General features: G+C 43.6%; 2 protein-coding genes across 6 annotated transcripts in view; one reads left to right on the plus strand and one right to left on the minus strand.

Moving 5' to 3' along the window:
* The window catches only part of gtf3c6 (general transcription factor IIIC, polypeptide 6, alpha), a 35,087-nt gene that overhangs the window by 5,922 nt on the left and 8,798 nt on the right, over nt 1-20,367 (minus strand). The window contains exon 1 of one of the 3 annotated variants that reach the window (XM_079684709.1): nt 3,325-3,496. The exons of 1 other annotated variant lie outside the window; for it this stretch is intronic. In XM_079684709.1, the coding sequence (XP_079540835.1) occupies nt 3,325-3,377 (53 nt within the window). In that variant the 5' untranslated portion in view covers nt 3,378-3,496. Of the gene's footprint in view, nt 1-3,324; nt 3,497-20,367 lie in introns of those variants that run through there. One more of the 3 variants, XM_079684708.1, reaches the window with a different exon arrangement.
* On the plus strand, nt 1,050-20,353 carry LOC307041345 (zinc finger homeobox protein 3-like). Of its 3 annotated transcripts, XM_079684694.1 has the most exons (11): nt 1,050-2,975; nt 5,476-7,174; nt 7,259-7,797; nt 7,904-8,117; nt 8,777-8,884; nt 9,034-9,170; nt 9,355-9,465; nt 11,019-11,169; nt 11,327-16,035; nt 16,539-17,207; nt 17,305-20,353. In XM_079684694.1, the coding sequence occupies exons 2-11, from the start codon at nt 5,512-5,514 to the stop codon at nt 17,419-17,421; spliced, it is 8,418 nt and encodes a 2,805-aa protein (XP_079540820.1). In that variant the 5' UTR covers nt 1,050-2,975; nt 5,476-5,511; the 3' UTR covers nt 17,422-20,353. The 3 variants fall into 3 exon arrangements, with proteins under 3 accessions (XP_079540820.1, XP_079540819.1, XP_079540821.1); XM_079684693.1 differs by lacking the exon at nt 1,050-2,975 and having other exon boundaries at nt 4,160-7,174; XM_079684695.1 differs by lacking the exon at nt 1,050-2,975 and having other exon boundaries at nt 4,160-7,174; nt 9,037-9,170.

Consider the following 20,367-nt stretch of genomic DNA (forward strand, 5'->3'; position numbering starts at 1 on the left):
GGAGAGCGTCTCCTTTAATATCTGTGCTGGACCTTCTCGAGGAGTATAACCGGGGAGAATTATTCTTTTGTGTAAAAAGGTGAATTTATGTGATGACTGCCTCAGAGAGTACTGTGTTTTCCATGTATATGAATTGCAAACTTACTATGTGACATAGTCCTACCATGTAAAGGTAGAATTTAAATCAAATGTGTGATTGGTATTTAAGGGGCCACAAATGATTAAGCAAAAACAAATGGAAATGTTCAACAAAACCAAGTGATGCAAATAAAAAATGGATGAATACTTGAATTTGCTCCATAGCCTTTTAGTGTAAATGTGTTGATGATGAAGACGAAATTGCAGTTTTCCTTTTACGTAAGGGAAGTACACATTTCATATGTAATTATAGTATTTAAATGTAACCACATGATCCCCATTTTGCTTTAGGTTAAATTATCTTTTTCTTTTTATCCTAAACCATAAAAGCACACCTAGCATAAACAAACACACACACACACACACACACACACACACACACACACACACACACACACACACACACACACACACACACACACACACACACACACACACACACACACACACACACACACACACACACACACACACACACACACACACACACACACACACACACACACACCTTATTGACTTATTTAAATGATTTAAATGTAACCGCATGATCCCCATTTTGCTTTAGGTTAAATTATCTTTTTCTTTTTATCCTAAACCATAAAAGCACACCTAGCACACACACACACACACACACACACACACACACACACACACACACACACACACACACACACACACACACACACACACACACACACACACACACACACACACACACACACACACACACACACACACACACACACACACACACACACACACACACACACACACACACACACACACACACACACACCTTATTGACTAACGTTAAAATGATATCACCATTCACTGTCATTGTCTGCTGCCCATAAAAAGACATACAACTGTCCCTGTTCTAACTGAAGCCATAAGAACAACTGAACAAATCCATGTAGGCGTAAACATACAAAACAGTCCCTGATTTATGTAAAACCTGCAATCTTCACTTGGTGGCATGAGCCGGACAGACAATCGCTATACACGTTTTCAAATCGTAAAATTATTATTGAATATTCTACAAACGTAGTCCAAATCATTTGGCACTACACTAATTGGCCAATGAATTGATTCTTTACATTTTGAAACCTGCACAAATGCAAGAAATAAAATCAGACGAACATGAACAACCAAATTCAAAATGTCAGTGCTCTCAAAACCAACACAACGAAATATCATTAATATTCATGTACTATTCCGATATGCCTTTGTAATGCGGTTGTTTCACGCGCCACAGTGAGCTGATAGTAGCCTTTTTGTATCTTATGTCAAAAGACAAAAATATTCCTATTGTTTTCCATATAGACTTTCACTTTAACATTTTAACCTTCACACCTTTATAATATTATATTTACACCATTCCTAAATAAGGACAATGTGAGATTGAACAATCAAGACCAAATAAAGTAAAATTATACTATTTGGTCTTACAAATAAATGCAGTATTCACCTTCTAAAATATGGATGATCGACAGATTGCACATCCAGCGTGAAATTCACAATAGTATTATCATGACAATAGACCCGAGTGGCGAGGATGGGACGGCCGGAGCAGGAAAAAACCCAAAGGTCTTCCGTGATGACGAGCACACCAGTGGACACATCAATTTAGACTTAAATATTTTATTTATTTTTACAAAGTGAGAACATTAAAACAGCAGACAGCGCTCGAAACCCAGATCTGCAGCCTCAGTTAAAAAAACATCAAAGGTGCAATGTCTCATTTCATATTCCAACAGGCGAGCATTGTTTTACTTTTATGTTTTACGCATTCTTTTTTAAATCTCTTTGTAAGATGTGAATATGTGTCTGCCACAAACCTTGCAATTGAAGGAAACAAACTTTTTTTAAAGCAAGAATGCTATCACACACAAATGTGTATATTTCATTAATATAATGTTATAGGTCTGAAACATTACACTACAATTTGAGCGTCTTTTGATCAGAACAAAATGTCAATATAATACTTAAATAATAAAACAATCCTCCGGGGCCTTGTAATGTGCTCGATAGTGAATCACCGTGAATGTGTCGCATTTTGTTGCAGATTTTCTGGCATCATAATATTCTTCTTAAAGCCTATTGTCTTTTTTTGTCTTAGTTGACTTTTTAACATTATTGTACTTCCTCGTATTTAATCGTGTATTTTGGTGCATCTAGAGATTTTTTTTGCGATATTGTTTTATCTTTGATTTTTTATACCAACTGGGAATTGTCTTAACATCCATCTTAAATGTACCGTATACCTGCAATTTTACAGCGACAATATTATATTTGTAATACAAAAATAATCGTTCTAGTTGTAAATTCTCGTACTTTTAAAATATTTTCCTCTCCTCCTTGTCCCCTTTATGCGTCCTCTGTAGCCTCTCCCCCTCCCTCCTTCCTTCCTCCCTCCCTCCCTCTCTCTCGCGGAATCCTATTGATCCAAACGGGCTAATTAGCGGTGTCTGCGCAATTACGCACATGCGCACTGGGCGTAATCTCAGCCATTTTTTGAAGGAAACTAATTAGCAGGAATAAAGAGCCAAGTGTTTTTCCCCCCACAGTGATCAGAACTCATTCTACCTCTGGAGCTCGCACAAACCCCTCCGTCCCCCATCTTCTGTTTACTACAGCCTATATGTAGCTTTAATTACACTGTTGTTTGGTAACAACTTGGACCCCGCTGCTCTCTCTCCCTCTCCCCATTTTTCCTCCTGGCTCCGTACAAACGCAGAGGATCATTCATAAGGAATGAGTGGGCTCTCTATACGATTGTTTTCTGGACTACTACACACTGAGCGTACGGAGCTTTGTACCAGAGCCGCTGAAGAAATGTAAGTCTGTCATTTGTTTACGATATTATAAGGGACGGGAGGAAGCAACCCGGCGGTTGGGAGGAAGGGGTGTTTGCTTATAGCAGCCTGTAAATCGCACAAATATAGCTTTTGTTGATCTGCTAGTGCATTGAGTCACCTGTTACTGGGGACTGAACGCGATCACTCTTGGTTTCGCTGAATCGGAGTGTGGTACGGTGCGGTCCACTGTAAACAAAGGCTCAAGTAGTCTGCAGGCTGAGTGTTGGTCAGTGACTTGACAACACAGACAGGGGCAGGGAGTAAACTTCAAGTCGCTGCATGTCCGGTATTCGCTATTTGCATGGTACCCAAAATAATGAAAATGTACCTTTTATACTTGAGTATAGCTGTGTTCGGGGTCCTCACGCAGAACAGTTGCATTCAAAACAGCATTTGTCCATGTCCACCTATATTTGTCCAGGTCTTTTAAACAAACTAAATGCATTTTCTTAAAGTATAGCCACACAACTCTTCTCTTGGTGTCTCTCACCTTCACACCCCTTTCTCTCTCTTTCTTACACACACACACACACACACACACACACACACACACACACACACACACACACACACACACACACACACACACACACACACACACACACACACACACACACACACACACACACACACACACACACACACACACACACACACACACACACACACACACACACACACACACACACACACACACACACACACACACACACACACACACCCACACACCTTTAGCTGTTTGATCAAAATGTTATGTTGCAGAATTGCTTCTATTCAGCCCCAACAACAAATATTTATTTTTTATTAATATTTTAATTATTTAATCTAATTTCAGGTGTTTTGTGTGTACATGCATACTGTAATTGACATTACACAAATCATTTTGCAGTGCACAACAGGATTTACCTACATTATCACAGATGTACACACACACACATTGTTAAATGATGGTTTCCCGCACTTGGGATCAATAGAGAGCCAGGAATGTTTGTATAAATAGTTACATTGCCGATAGACCCAGGTTATTGATTGCAGTGTAAATGAAAATCTTTATCAGATTAGAGGCTGTTCTCAGCTGCTGGCAGTCAGGCTCAGCCCCTCAGCACTATCCGGCGGGACAGTGGACAGCTGCAGTGGGCAAGGGTCTGTGGCCTGTGACATAAACACAGTACATTAAAGCACTATCAGAGTGCCGATATGGCCATATATCTTTAAGGTGCAGAGAGGGGAGAGGAGGTGGCTACAGGAGAGACGGAGAGAGGGTGTTTAAGCAGGGGGAGGAGGGGGTGGTTGGTAGAAGGAGAAGGTGAAAGGGTACATTAAGGTATCTTCTTGATTAAAAAAAGGTCAGTAATGAGATTGTGGGACACACAGAGTGAGAGATGTATCTGTCTCATCTGGCATCCATCTGTCAGCGACAGACAGACAAGGAGAGGCCCGATTTATTAATTTTAGGGAAGACTCCAGTGATGCATGATTGTGTTTATGATTAAAATTCTTTGTCAAACCTCATTGATTAATTTCTTTCATTTTAAATGAATAACATGAATGTTTATGGTCATCTGTGTATGATAAAAACATCATTGCCCTTTGTTAGTTTTATTAAAACCAGACTATTTCAAAAGCAAATAAGAAATGCATTCTTAAAATAGAGAATGATTCAACATTGCTATTCATTTTTTAAACACACTCAATCCTTAACTATAAATGCACGATACATAGAATATTAGTCAATTACAAATCACTGTGTTGATAGGAAATGGGATTTACAGGAGTTGTAACAATGTTAAACACACATGAGAGGAGAAATATAAACAATGCACTGCAACTCCATTAAACATTACCTCATAAATTACCACAGATTTTAATCAACATTGTCAACAAAAAAGAACATAAACCCATCCAATTATTTATTGTATTTGGAAACAAATGAGATTATCCAGGTGTTTATTGAATTGTGACCACCCCCTGTGTTTTCACTGCGTGTTAGAAAATGGATTCTACTAAACAGAGATGCCTTTCCTCTCATAATATTTCCGTACCAATGCAAAGCAAATTATGCAGAGACTGATACACTGGCTTTAAAAACTGTTCTTTTATCTGCTTTTATCTAAGTGTGGCAATTTAGTAGAAGCCCTTTAGCTCAGAAGCATTCGGTTCTTTATTTAATCCTATCCCCTGAGAAATATCATAGACCTCCTGCGTAGCCCTTACCCGCATTCCTCTACCTAGTTTAGCGCTCAGGCTATTGATTTTCCCATTAAGGGCTAACGCTAACCCCTGAGTAACCAGCCTCTGTATTGCGCACTGTGAAGGCAGTATTGAACAGATGCTATCCAGGGACTGTGATCAATGGCCTCAACTGTTATGCAATATTATTTACATGACTCATGTATTTAATTTTCTCCTCTTTTTTTCCCCTTCACTTTTTTCTGTCTCTGTCTATCCTGCTCTCTCTTTCTCTGTATCTGAAACACAGGTGGGGTAGTAATGCCTGGCATCTGTAGCCTCTGGTATGGACAGCGGTGAGGGAGGGGATGGAGGGGGAGGAGAGGAGAGAGATGCTGACCTCAGTCCCCAGGCTTTATCTCTTCCTCTCCTGACCCAAGCGGTCATTCCAGAGCAGGGGTCATCTTCTCATACCTCAGCCATGGCCCCTGCCAAAGAGCCCCTGACCCTGCCTCAGCAGGAGGAGGAGGGCGCAGAGGGGTCCCAGGCTAGAGAAGAGACCCAGGGAGGAGAGCAGAAAGAAGGAGGCCGACTTTCACAGCAGAATGAAGCGTGTCAAAAGCAGGGGATGGAGGAAGATTCCGGGGAGGGAAATTTGTCAGGGCAAAGAAAGGAAGAAGGGGAGGTGCGTGTAGGTGTAGAAGAGGCGTCAGTTACAGGGGGCCTCCCAGCAGTCCTTAGCAGCAGAGGGGAAGAGGAGGAGGAAGAGGAGGAGGCCATCTCAAACCAAAGCCAAACCAAATCCAAATGTTCTTTATTACCTCAACAGAGCCAGCACAGCTCTTCTTCCAGCACGGCAAAGGCCAGTGGCAACCACGACAGCAAAATAGCCGCTTCTCCAAAGCCCTCCCCCACTCCTTCCACCTCTCCAGAGCCCTCCCCTTTTCTTTCCACCTCTCCAAAGCACTTCACTTCTCCGTCCTCCTCTTCTGCCCTGCTGAGCGAGACAGAGGTAAAAGACATTAAGGGAGATCAGGGCTGGATTTCTGGGTTTCCTCAGAGCTTTAATTCCCAGCAGTCTACTATGGCTTTCCCACTGGCATGCACAGAGCCTGCCAGTCCACCTGCCGAGGATGAGGATGGGTCGGCAGGGGTTCCTCACTCTTCCATTTCCGATAGAGATGGTGCCAAAGCTCCAGAACCAAATGACATCCAGCTAGACACAGACGTGGATGAAGAGAGAGACAAAGACGAAGAACAGAAAGAAGCTGTCCTTAAAAACCTCAACCAAGACCTCTCTCCTAATTCGCTGACCAGTCACATGACCATAATGCACTCACGTAACTCCTGCAAGACACTGAAATGCCCCAAGTGTAACTGGCACTATAAGTCTCAGCACACACTGCAAGTCCACATGAAAGAGAAACATCCAGAGACGGGAGGCCAGTGTGTGTGTGGCGCCTCCGGGGGAAAGTGTGTGTGTGGCGGTGCAACACGAGGTGTGTGTGGATATTGCACTTCCGGGAAACCCCATCCTCGCTTGGCCCGTGGCGAAACCTACGCCTGTGGCTACAAGCCCTACCGCTGTGAGGTGTGTGACTATGCTACTTCATCGAAAGGCAACCTCAGCATACACATGCAGTCGGATAAACACCTTAATAACGTCCAGAGCGGTGGACTCTCCAACGGTCACATGCAAACTCCTCTCATTACCAACAACAGCAGCACCTCCGACAGTCACACAGTGGATGAGCCAGCATACAAACCCCCAATCTCTACCCCCACACCTACTCCCCAGCCCACTAAGCTCACACCACCTGCACACACTCACTCTCACGGTAAGCGTTGGCGGTGTGATGTGTGCGACTATGAGACCAGCATTGCCCGCAACCTGCGCATACACACCACCAGCGAGAAACACACACATAATATGCTACGGCTCCAGAGAGGTTACTATCTGTCTCACTGCAGGAGTCTAGCCCCGCAGCTGAAACACCTACAAAACCCAGGTGAGTAATGCATTGCCTGCTGTTATCCAATTAAAAAATATTAAATAAATGAAAATTCTCACAGAAGATCTCTCTGTTTCCTAGGTGCCGAGCTCTCCTTAAACATGCGACTGACCAGTCAACAAGTCGCAGATCAGCCAGTCGCCCTCGGGTCTACACTGACCCCTTCTCCCTCCCCCTCCCCCTCTCCCCCTCCAGCCTCATCTATGTCCCCCACTGAACCCCTCTCCCAGGGTGTGTTTCAATGCCTTGTCTGCTCCTGCTTTTCGTCCGACAGCTTAGAGTCTGTGGAGCAGCACCTGAACGCCCCTCGCTCCCTGCCCCAGTCTGAGTGGTGCTCCCTCGTTGCTGGAGGCTGCCACTGCAGGCTGTGCGGCTACACCACCCCGCTGAGGGCTAACTTCTCCTTGCACTGTCAGACTGACAGACACCGCACCCGGTACCAGCTGGCTGCTCACCTACAGGAGGGAGGGGACAGGGGTCAGGAGGGGGCTGCCCTTATTGCTAAGGGCAACCCAGTCCAGCTGAGGTGCAACCTGTGTGACTACATGACCAGCAGTTTTGACAAGCTACGAGGACATTCCCTCAATTCACACCATGAGGCCAGTGTCCGGGTTTACCGAGTTAGTACACGCTCATTAAAACTCAAGCATTTGAAAAAAACGTCATTAATTTATAAAAATGTCAATAATAACCTTTTTTTTCTCCTGTCTACTTCATTACGTTTAGTTCCTGATGCAGTATGATGGAGAGGTTGATGGAGGTTCGTGGCTGTTCCATTGTCTTTTATGCAACCACTCCTCCTCTTCTAAACTCCAAGTACTGAAACACAGTCAAACCCCAATCCATCAGCAGAGGGAAGGGCTACTACAGCTGCAGCCATTAGGCGGGGAGGAGCTGGCAGCCATTTTTACCATCAGGAAAAAACCTGATGGTGTCACAGGTGAGAATATGAAACGTTTGGCTGTATTAGATTTCATGTTGCACGTGCTGTTGCTGACATCAGTGAGCAGACAGGGGATTAAGATGAAAAGAGGGAGAACATGTAATGGCTGTTGCTGAGATATTGATCAAGTAAATTGATTTGTCGATACACATCCTTGTTATATCCCCAATAACCCCTGACAACAGCTAACTAGCACCTGCTAATCAATGGACCAATACAAATCCCCTGGATAAGAATGGGGGAGGTGGGGGCTGGTCACCAGTCTGTGGTCTGTTAAAGAGACACTGAATTTACATTGTCTGGAGCAACTGAACTGCTGGCACAAACTCTAAAATTAGTAGTTCAACACTTAAGCTTTGAATTAAATATATTCTGTGATTTGTCTATGTGCAAATTAAGACTTATCGAGGTGAACTGATGTGTTGTAAGTCCATATTACCTCTACTCCACCTCAGAGGAGAATCTAATGGAGAATCAATACTTGATCAATAGCGTATGGAGGAAAGTAAGACGGATGAAGTGTGGTCCAAACACATCGGCCTTTTTGAAGGATTCTATCTAAAGGATAATACAAACAATGGGCATGATAATTTGTGAATATATTGTTTGAGGCACAATGTTTTTGTAGCATAATTATTTGTCATTTACCCTCCCAGGAGAGCTCAGTGACGATTTGGACATTTCCAGTGAGATCACCACTGGTCCTTTGGACACAACCAAAGACAGTTATACCTTGGAGGCGAACCAGATTTCTGAGGAGACAGGTGAGGCCGCTTATACATGTATTACAATTCATCACAACATACAACATATCAAATGATAGCATGATTTCAAATGATAGCATGATGCTTGTATGTTACATACATTGTTTATATCAATCTGTTAACGTGGTCATGTTACATTTTAATTGAAGTAGAAACCAGGGAGGAGGAAAGAGAGAAGCGGGAGTCACTGCTCTCAGTCAAGCGTCCAGCCTCTGGATGCGAGGAAATGGAAAACTCAATATTAACCAAACGCCCAAGAATACACCAGCAAAATCCGAACCAGCAGGTGAGCAGCTGACACACATTTTAATCATTTGAGCATGTCTACGTGTCCACAAATGTAACAACCAAGAAAAACATGCTGTTTTTGTGTAATTCCAAGAACCCATGGACTCTTTCGGTTGTCCAGTTCAACAATATTTAAACCAGTTTTCTCACTTCTCTTTCTCCTCGTCTCTCAACTCTTTTAGACTGTCCAGTGCCCTTTGTGCCAGGTGAAAATCCCCCACCCTCACATCCGACAGCATCTCTCACATGTGCACAGTGTGGCGCAGGACTGTGTAGACAAGCTCATCAGCGCAGTAAGTGTATGCAAGTGTGTATTTGTTGTATTTGCGTTTGTCAGGAAGCAAAAGAAAACGAGAAGGCAAAGCGTTGGGGGATGGGGGAGAGTGAAATGTAGGGAGACAATTCCATTAAGAAGGCACCAGAGAGAAAGGCAGCGCTTTTTTTAATGCATGTTTAAGTAGCTCCCCGCTATCATCTTTGATGCAGCCGTGCATTTTGTGTCTATGTGTATGTGCGACTTTTAAAGTGGAAGAGAGAGGGTCTGACTGAGTGACTGAGGGGAAAGCCAGTCTTTCTATAATGCATGTTTAAGTAGCCCTCTATTACCAGAAGTGCAGTCAAGCTAAAAAGGGGCCCCCATGCTTTTTACTGTGTCTCTCCAACTAACAAAGACTGGTCATCTATCCACATCACCATCCTCCATCTCCCTGGCCCGTATGCTAAGTGGCCTTTGTCTCTTGCGCTCTTCGCCTCCACTTGACTGACTGCTTTTCACCCTTTCTCCCCTCTGCTGTCCCTCCCTCCCCCCTCCAGCTACTCCTATCATTCCTATTCAGCAATCTCTGTCCCTGCCCCTCCCTTTCTTTCTCTCCCGAGCTCTCTCTCTCAATTTCTTATGCGTTACCCCTCCCTTGCTCACTCTCTCTCTGAAGCAGTTTTTTTTGTTCATTGCCCCATACTTTCTCCCTCCCCTCTCCGTGCTCTCTCTCTTTTTCATATTCTACCCCCCCACCATCGTCCTCCCTCCTTCCCCTCCCTCCCTCACTCTCTCTGATAGTAATTGAGGTTCATTAATTCAGACTGAGGTGATGATGGCCATTATGTACCTTGCTTTCCAATTACGCTCTCTAGATTAAGCCTGACCTTCAGTTCTCTCTGCTGTGTGTGTGTGTGTGTGTGTGTGTGTGTGTGTGTGTGTGTGTGTGTGTGTGTGTGTGTGTGTGTGTGTGTGTGTGGTTGTTCTTCTCTTTCTATCATATGAAGCTGTTAAGCAGAGAAAACTCTTGTCATGTAAATCTCATCTTTTGCTGTCCATCCTTTCCTAAGGGTAGCTAGCTGTTCGCATAGATATAGTATTTTCTCTCAGTGCTCGAAGCTGTGGAGATGGAGGTTTTCTATATGAAGAATGATTTTAAATAAATTCATTATTCAGCTCAGTAAAGTTTTATTAAACCCTTGGGGCATGTTGGAGGGTTTCATAGGAGCTGAAGGGCAGACCCACATATCTCAGCCATATACACTTATTACCAAATTGATGGGCCTTTCTGTCTCTACTGCTGTGCAGGCAGGTGCAAGATGTAACAATACACTTACAGATTCACACTTTAATGTTTTATGATATTAGGACAGGGTGTGGAGGCACTCATGTTTATACATCTTGATATTTGCTTGCTATTATGCTCTACAATTAAATGTTTTATTCATAATGTTGGATTAAGAAAATATGCTAATACCCAATTTTTCTTTCAGTCTGAAAGTTAAAATAACACTTAGTGTTACTAGAAATCCCCCCCCCCCCCCCCAAAAAAAAAAAAATCAAAATTGACAGGCTTTTTTCCCCTTGCAGGTCACAAAGTCTACGGAACAACCACAGGCTCAGGTGCAGATGGAACCAGAGAAAGATGATAGTCAGAAAATTAAAAACACCAAGAATAACAATGCAAATTGTTCCCAAACTGCCGATTCCTTTATCTCAGATGATTTACAGAAAAACAAAGGTTGGTATAAATTGCATTATAAATCTGACCATAAGTTAGATATTACTTAAGGAGTTGTGAATTCCAAATTATTTCATGTTCATTTGTGGAAAACATGTTTTCTTGGCATTTATAATTTTTTTATATTACCATTTACCATTTTATATGCATTTTTCAGGCATTTCAGTGGAAAACACTGAGGGAGATGTAGCCGCACCCAAAGATGTCACAGCTCTACTCACCCCATCCTTAGAAGATAACACCACTCACCCTTCCAATAGCAGACTGGCTTCTCAATCCCCAACTCAGACCCCCCCCTCCTCCCCGCCCATGTCCCCGCCTGGCGACACCCCTCCTCTTTCTGATCGCCATGGTTACCGGTTCCGTTGCAGCAGGTGCAGCCTGGCGTTCCCCACTCAGGAGAAGCTCCAGCTGCACTGGCAGTACCATGCCATGAGGGCGGCGACAGAGTGCCCTCTCTGTTCTAGACAATGCCGAAGTCAGGAGGCCCTGCAGAGACACATGCAGAACACACACTCACAGCTTGGGTCACAAGGGCCGAATACACTCTTACCAACTCACACTGCTCAATACATGGAGCACAATAAGAGTTCAGTCCTGCAACATTTAAGTTTATCCCCTCAAGTGGGTGAAGAAGCAGGAGAGGCTGAGGATGAAGAGATAGAGGAAGAGGCACTAGGCATGGAAGTAAAGGAGGAACAAAAAGAAGAAGTACAATTTAAAGAGAAGGCAATAATTGGTGAAGTTGATGGAGATGAGGAGGATGTAACTGAGCCAGAGAAAGGGCCACATGAGGAGATCATTTCAGAACCTAATTCCAGCTCTCTTTTCAAAAGGAGCTCTAACCCCACAATGGACCGCTATCTGGATCCAACCAGGCCCTATAAATGCACAATATGCTCTGAATCTTTTACCCAGAAAACCATTCTTTTGGTCCACTATAACTCTGTGTCCCATCTCCACCGAGCCAGACGAGCCCTGCAGGACTCTGGCACAGGTGTTGCTGCCCCTGAGGCGCCCCGTGGCCCAGATCCTAGGCCCTACCGCTGCAGACTGTGTGGAGTTGGCTATAGCCAGAGCTCTACACTGGACATACATCTTCGCTCTGTCCTTCATCAAACTAGGGCTCGTGCTGCCAAGAACTCAGCTCCACAGACCCCAGCATCTACTGTAGCTTCTTCAGTGTCTACTACTGTAACCCAAGCTGCTACCACCAGAGAAGAAACATCCAAGCCTTTTACCAAACGGGCAGACGTTGTGGGCTCTTCAACCTCCTTACTATTAGGCCCTGGCTTAGCAGCCGATGCCAATCAAACCCGTTCAAAAACACCTGACAGCCGGCAGGCTAAAAAGAGAGTGGCTGAACTTATAGCATCAAGGAACCAGCTAATGCTAATACAACAGCAACAGTTAGCCCAGGCTCAGGCACAGGCTCAAGTTCAGTTACAACAACACACAGCTCTGCTCCAGTCTCAACTGATGCAGCAACTTCCATTTGGGACAGAGAATCTTCTTAAACAACACTTTTCTCTGGCACCAGACAGCTTGCTCTCTCTGCAGCAGCAACTTCTTTTGCCCTTTTACTTATCTGGAGACATGCATCTTAATGCAGAGTTAAATGCGAAAAGCCTAGAACTTAGTCAGCTAGTATGTGCCACCTCCATCCCAAAAGAACAGATAAAGGCAGAAATAAAAAGGGAGTTCCAACATCAAATAGAAGAGAAACCAACCCAGACACAAAGTTCAAACTCAGTTGTAAGCCAACTTATGGATCATGTGCAGTGTGAAGCCAACGTTAAAACTGGCTTCAGTGGATCAGCCAACAACCATTCAGGAAGAGAACAGAGCAATTTTAGTTTTGAGGGAGAAAAAGAAGAAAGGCCTGCTCCTACTGTCAAAAATGAAAGTCAGAAGAATGAAACAGATTCTTCTTCATTTAATGATCATGGATTGCAGTGTCCTCCTCCCAGAGTCCCCTACGCTGCTGTGAATGGGGAGCCTCTTCGAGCCCTGCTGCAGAGTTATGGACATGAGTTGGCCCTGCAATATATACAAAGCAGACACAGACACCATCCGCAGATATCAAATCATATGATCCCAGAACAGGACTGCTTTGATATCAACAAGATGGAGGCATATTCAGAAGAACAAAGAGTTAAGTTAGGTGGACTACAGAATGAAAAGATTGAAAGCTCTAACAAGAGTCACAAAGAAGCAGAGGGCAATACAGAGACAGAAAGTTTGCCACAAGAGAAAAAGGTGAAATATGAAGAAGACCCCAAAAAAGAGAAAGCCTGTTGTGGAAAAGGGGAAAAGTGTACAGACTGTGGCAAGTTCTTTTCAGATGCCTTGATTTTAAAAAGCCACAGGGAGTACATTCATAGGATGCTGATTCCAACACCTGCACTGGAGAGGTTTTCTAGAGAATACAGGCTTCAGTATGACCAGATGTACCCTCTTACGCAGCCTACATTTGGGGAGAATTCAACTACTTTAGCTGCAGCCCCAGTAACATCCTCAGAACCAGAACCCGATCCCGCAGCAGAACCAGTTATGCCCCGAGTTAAAAGCATGTCACCCTCCCCTGTACCTTCATTTTCAGATCCAATAACCAAAACATTTCCTCAAGCTACAGACCTAACACCTAAAGGCCCAACGCCTTCCCCTCCTCTATTTCCTTCTCAACCTCAACCATTTCAAAAACAAGATGCATCCATAACATCTGCGACAGCTACTTCTGAAACCACATCCACAGCAAATGCAATGCCTCTTACCTTACCTACAATGCAAATGCTTCCTCTTTCCTTGCCTCAGCTTCCAATGCTTTCCCTACCCCACATTCCTTTTCCCATGGATCTCCTGCCTTCAGTTATGATGCAGTCTGCAGGTTTCCAGTCCCAGCAGTGGTTAGACTCCAGTGTGAACCCCGAGTTTGCAAAACTCTTCCAATCTCAGCTCAACCAAGCACTGCTAGGGCAGCAGCAACAGCTCAGCCCTTCTGTGCAAGGTCAGCTAACACAACTCAACTCTGCACTGCTGGGTCAACCATCTCAACCAAGCCCCCTCCAAACAAGACAGCAACCCCAAGTCAGCCCATCAACACTCGAACAACAGGGTAAGCGAACACGAACCCGTATCTCTGAAGATCAACTGATTGTTCTGAAGAAACACTTTGATATTAATACCCTCCCTAGTGATGAAGAGATCAACAAAATGTCTGCTCTCTCAGGATTGGCACATAAAGTCATAAAACATTGGTTTCGCAACACCTTATTTAAAGAGCGCCAGCGAGACAAGGATTCCCCGTACAATTTTAACAACCCACCAATCACAGCGCTGGAGGAGACGAGAGAGGTAGCACAAGACAAGGCTCTGTCACTTTCCCCATGTTCACTGTCCCCAGCCCTTCCAACCAATACCTCCCAAGAGCCCCAGACAACAGACCAAGAGAGAGTAGAGTTTCATAGGGGACGACGCTCTTCAAGAACCCGCTTTGCGGAGCAACAGCTGGAGACCCTGCAGGGGGTGTTTGAGGCAACCCCCTACCCCAGAGAGGAAGAATATGACAGGTTATCTACTTTGTTGTCCCTCCCTAACAGAATCATTGTTGTATGGTTCCAAAATGCAAGGCAGAGAGCCCGCAAACATCAAGACAGGGGGACAGAAGATCGTTTAGAGGGGAACAACCAGCTTGACAACCTTCACAGACAGAGAAATGGCAGCTCCAAGAATGATGATGATGAAAACAGCTGTGAAGGACAAAGTGAATCTCACAATGACAATTCCATGGATCTGACCTATGAGTATTATACCAACCCTGACTCACCTGCCCTTGATTCATCCTCTCACTGCACAGAAAGTGACAATTTAACAGCCAAAGGTGAACCAATGCCTGTTAATAGGAAACAAGAAGATAAAACAATATATTTCCAGGCTAGCAAGAGCTCACCTCTTTTGCAAACTCAAAATGGAATTTCAGATGCAGACATCCAACGTAAAGAAACGGTCCAAATGATGAAAACAGGGTCCTCTCCACAACCTGAGCTCAAACTGCAACCAGCAACTATTTCAGAAGCCCCCCAACCTTGCTCTCCCTCCTCTTCACAAAAAATGGTTTCCTCCATTGAATCCACAGCTCATTCCAGCCAGATGCAGACACACAGCCCTTCTTCTGATCAAGCTGTTGAAAAGCCAGCTGATACACCACCTCGTTTTCCTGCTTCTCCAGAATCTGAAACAAGCCTCATTAGGCTGCCTGATGCCTCCTCTGCTCCATCCACTGAAACTCAGCTAAACAACCAGATCCAACCACAACCCCAGGCTCAGTTCCAGTGCAGTCTCTGCCCAGTGACCTTCCCCTCCATCCAACTTTGGCAGGAGCATCAGACCAGGCACCTCCTGGCAGCTCAGTCCCAGGTCCAATTTCTCCACTCTGGATTTTCAGAACGAACCATGCCTTACATGATGCTACACCCTAACTCTACCCTGATGGCCAGCCAAATGCTTTCTGGTGCTATGTCCCAGATGCATCCTAATCCCACACATCCCATGATTTCCCACCTAAACAGCTTACAAATTCAAAACACACTCTCTGATCACTCCAGTAACCCCCTTACCAGCCTTTCTCAGAGTTCCCTGTCACCCATTAAACAAAGTTCAAAGCTTTTGTCAGAGACTGGTTTTGAAAGCCAAAGGAGTAGTAGAGAGATTGAGGAGGATCACCGAAGGGATAAGCGCCAGAGGACCACCATCACCCCTGAACAGCTTGAAGTGTTGTATCAGCGCTACAGCATGGACTCAAACCCAACAAGAGGAGTCCTGGAAGGCATTGCACGAGAAGTAGGCCTCGCAAGACGTGTGGTTCAGGTATTTTATGGATTTTCTTTTTGTTTAAACATGTGCACATTTGTATTAGGGAAATGCAAGGCATAAACAATTACTTAAAGGTGGGGTGTGTAATTTATTTCAGAAACACTTTTTGTTATATTCCATGGAATGCTCTTAACATCCCGATAGCAATGAATATATTAAATGCTTTGACAATAAATACATAACATTTTTTAATCTGTGGAAGCCGTGGCACTGTAAAAAGCACGACCAATAATTTTAGCCGGCCCAGCCAAAACAACTGGATGGCCTACCTCCCTGTCAGCCTTCCATCTGTGCACAAACTTATCTCGTGCCCTCATTGGTCATGTCCGCGTTCGTGTGTGTTGGAGGAGGGACTCTGTAAGGAAGTGGCAGATTTTTTCCGGTTGTGTATTTTTAAATTCTAGCGCACTCGAGCTGGTTTCTCCATTCTTACCTACCCCACCTTTAATGTTTTAGTCTATATTGAATTTTAAAACATGCTTAACTCTTCTTTACAGGTGTGGTTTCAGAATACACGAGCCAGAGAAAGAAAAGGACAGTTCCGATCAATGGGGCCAGGATCCAGCTTCAGCTTGGGCTTGAACCACCTGCGCTGTCCATTCTGCAGGGCTCTGTTCAAGGTAAAGAGTGCTCTGGATGCCCATATGAGGTCACGCCACTGGGCCGAGGCTGAAAGAGCCGGATACAACTTATCAATGAGCAATGGATCCAATGGGCAGACTGGGATGGCCTTGTCATCTATCATGGATAGACCAGGTCCATCTATTAGGTCCAACCTCATCCCAAACCAGGGCTATGGCATCATGAACAAAGAGTTGTCTATGAAGCTTCCGATGACTTCTTTGTCTTCAACCACTGATCTGAACAACCCTGAGGAGGATGATGAATATGAAGAAGACGACGATGAGTATCCATGTGATGAAGGTTCCAGTACGGCTGATCAAGGGTCTCCTAGTCCGGAGGGATCTGGGGGTCCCAGCTCAGATTGGGGTGAAATGCAAAGTCTGCAACAGCATCAACACCATCAGCAGCAGCGACAGAGGACACAGATGAGCCACTTCCAAGTACTCCAACTCCGAGACTTCTATAGGAGCCACCGAACCCCAAACCGACATGAGTGTGAAAGACTGGGCCAGGAGTTGGGACTGCCTCACAGAGTGGTGCAGGTAAATGATTCAAATAATTATTAATGATAAAATGCAGTTTGATAACAATTAATTGAATGGGAAATAGCTAATTTATGTATACATATCTTTTCTGCAGGTGTGGTTCCAGAATGCCAGAGCTAAGGAGAAAAGGGCCAGAAGTCTGAGCTCTGACTCTGCAGAGAGGGAGCAGGCCGAGCTGTCCGCAGGCGTGGGGGAGAGAGACAGAGCTTAGAGAGGCTGACTACGGCCCCTTTGCTTCGATCTAATACATCCTCCTCAAAACCCCTTCTGCAAGTCAACCTCTAAACATACCCTGTCCACGTTGCTGCCAAACCTGTATCCTAAACACCCCAAAGATGCCGAGCCACAGTGGCCCAAAGAGAAACTCTCAACTGAAAGCAGGAGAGAGCCCAAACCAAGTCTTCTGTACCACAGCTTTTCCCTTTTCATATTGTTCCTAAACTCTTTCCTGGTCTGTCCTTTCTTGTTGAAAATAACTCCTCTCCCTATTCCGTCAAACACCTTACTACAACCAAACAACCACCTTGATAAAAACCAACCAGATGCCACAGAGGCCAAAGAGCATTCTCCAAGTATGTGACCTCACTGCCCAGCTAGACCTGCAGTCTACCTCTCAGTCTGCATGACAGACTCACAGTGGGCCCTCCACCAGACAGTGCTAGATGACTAGCTGTGTAGCATGTAGTGCCAGTCTGTAAGAGGCTGGATAAGAAATTGTCAAAGAGATTTTAGTGTAAATAGAGCGCTCCAAAAGATAAACTTGAAGGAAAACAAAGCAGTTAACAGTGGAAGATGATGAAGATGATAAAAAAAAAAACAACGGAAAAATATCCTTGAAGTAGACGGAGGTATTCGCAAAGAGCTTTTGTAAAGACTGACTCAGATTCCAAAGCTCGTAACCAAAATTTTACATGTCTGTGGATTTAGTTTCAACACGTTTGTTTTCAATAGCAAACTGCAGAGCTGACGTCTGTACAGTGAATGGGTGAGATCTCCAGCTGGCAAAAGTGAGCCGACAACCAATAGACTGATACGGTGCCAAAATGCAGCTTCACCCACCACAAGCCAATGATAAGTCTTCTGTTGTACATGTATACCTTGTATGTTCCTTTAGTGGATAACAGCCCAAATAGCACAGAACTTAAAGGCCAGTTTGTCCTGAACGGGGCAAACTATTTTTTATAGCACTCAACCATTATACTGTATATGAAAACTTTAACCAAACTCAAATTTACATTGTGCGTGTTTAGTAATAGTTTCTTAATATAAAATCGTATTGATTGAGATAAACTGTCTTGCATCGATATAATATTGTCATGATTATGAAAAGATTATGACAGCTTTGATATGTTCAGGCAAGGTGACTTACTGCCTTTCCGTCCTATTTGAATATACCAATGGCTGACCAATGTTATGTGATTAATGTAAAGCTTTCTATGCTCAGGTCAACAGCTCAACATGGTTCTCCTTCAACTATGATCTTAATACTGTACTTCTCTGTTTTTGAAACAGGAAAGGCATGGTTTAACCTTGGACTAAGTATTAAAAAAATATCTACAAAAACATCTGTATTTCAAAGATCTGAGCTTTTCACCTCTGAGTAATAGATTGTTACAAAAACCTTATTGAAACTAAAGTGTTTAATGGTGTGAGGGGTAAATGTACAGTATTTAGCTTTTGTATGGTTGACTCAAGACTTCATTGGATGATTGAGACATAGCTCCCCTTTCCACTTACAGATAGGGAGCTAATGCGCAAAGCTGAGAAAACTTTGGATGTTATTGATGTTATTTTTGTACACTTAATTTATTTTCCCTCTTTCTCCGCCCCTACTTTCCTATGTTGCTCTCTACCTTTATCCCTGTGTTCATTTGCAACCAGTCCTTATTCTAACTGTAATAATGATAATATAACAATAATAGCTAAACAATAATTAATGCTTTAAGACAAAAATCCAAAGACGTGATAATACTTTAACCATATGACCTACAAAAATAAGCGCTACTGTTTACTTGACGATGTATTGCTGTTTTTAAAGATGGAAGGAGTCCCTATATCTAAGCTACTGTTTTCTGCCTCTCATAAGCACACTGGAGACTGTAACCAAAACCCCAAACTAGAGCCATGGCAGTCTGTAATATAGCGGTTAAAGAGTTTGACTTCTCTTGAGAAATGTTGCAGTTTATTTTTCTTTCTTTTTTTACCATAGTGTTGAACTTCAGCCCTTAAGGATGTCCAGTTTGCTGCTAATGTACTGTAGTTTCTAATGATACTGTAGAAAGATGCATGCTCTGATCGCTTTACCACTAGGCTTTAATGACTACAAACTGTAATGATACCTGTGATGCTGTTGATAAACTGCTCCTCTGTTATTCTGTTTTAAAACAAAGAGATATGTGGGGCTCAATTCCATCAGGTTTGTGTTTTCAGTATCATATTAATTACTCCTACTCAAAGGATAAAAATGGCTTTCCTAATACCAGAAATATTTTTTCAAGCTTCCAGTTTTAAAGAAACCTGCTTAGGGCATTAGCTTCTCAATACTTATGGATATACTGTAAGCTATTTGAAGGAGTTCAGCCCCAGACCTTCCACTGGTAAGGTGTCAGTCTTTCTGTGTTGTAATGTCTCTAGTCCATTTGTCCAGCTAAAACAGCTTTGCTGAACTTAGACTGACATCGCAGCCAACTTTCCAAAGGATGTACACTTACTAACTCTGTCATGTTTTGTTCTTAAACTAACCAATGTTTACGACAATACCAATGAGCTTTCTTCTGTACAGAAATGTGCATTCCAAATACCACAAAGGCAGTTTTTTGTATACTGATTATTTCAATTTAATTTCTGTTGTATTCTCTTGATCTTAGTGACTGTAAGATGTACATATTGGGGTCCTCTATGGTGAAGGGACTCTGTTAACCTTACTGTAGGTAAAACTATTATTTTCATTTTTTTTCTGGATATGTTGTTGCCATAGTGATGACCAAAAAGATACCTGTGATGTGCACCTGTCCTTATGTCCTGCTCCAGTGGTTTAGTGTGTCTCTATACTCTCCTTTCCCAAGTTCTCCCCTACTGGTGTGTGTTTCTCTTCCTTTCCCTTCCCATACTCCACTGAGCTAAATAAAGTCTGCTTTGGTGCATGCTCTTGTCTCAT

This window comes from Notothenia rossii, assembly GCF_949606895.1.
Source record: "Notothenia rossii genome assembly, chromosome: 5".
Lineage (NCBI taxonomy): Eukaryota > Metazoa > Chordata > Actinopteri > Perciformes > Nototheniidae > Notothenia > Notothenia rossii.

Coding starts and splice junctions, on each gene's coding strand:
- LOC307041345 (XM_079684694.1), top strand. CDS start 5,512: ATGGACAGCGGTGAGGGAGGGGATGGAGGGGGAGGAGAGGAGAGAGAT. Junction 8,885..9,033: donor CCAGATTTCTGAGGAGACAG/GTGAGGCCGCTT, acceptor TTTTAATTGAAG/TAGAAACCAGGGAGGAGGAA. Junction 17,208..17,304: donor TGCCTCACAGAGTGGTGCAG/GTAAATGATTCA, acceptor TCTTTTCTGCAG/GTGTGGTTCCAGAATGCCAG.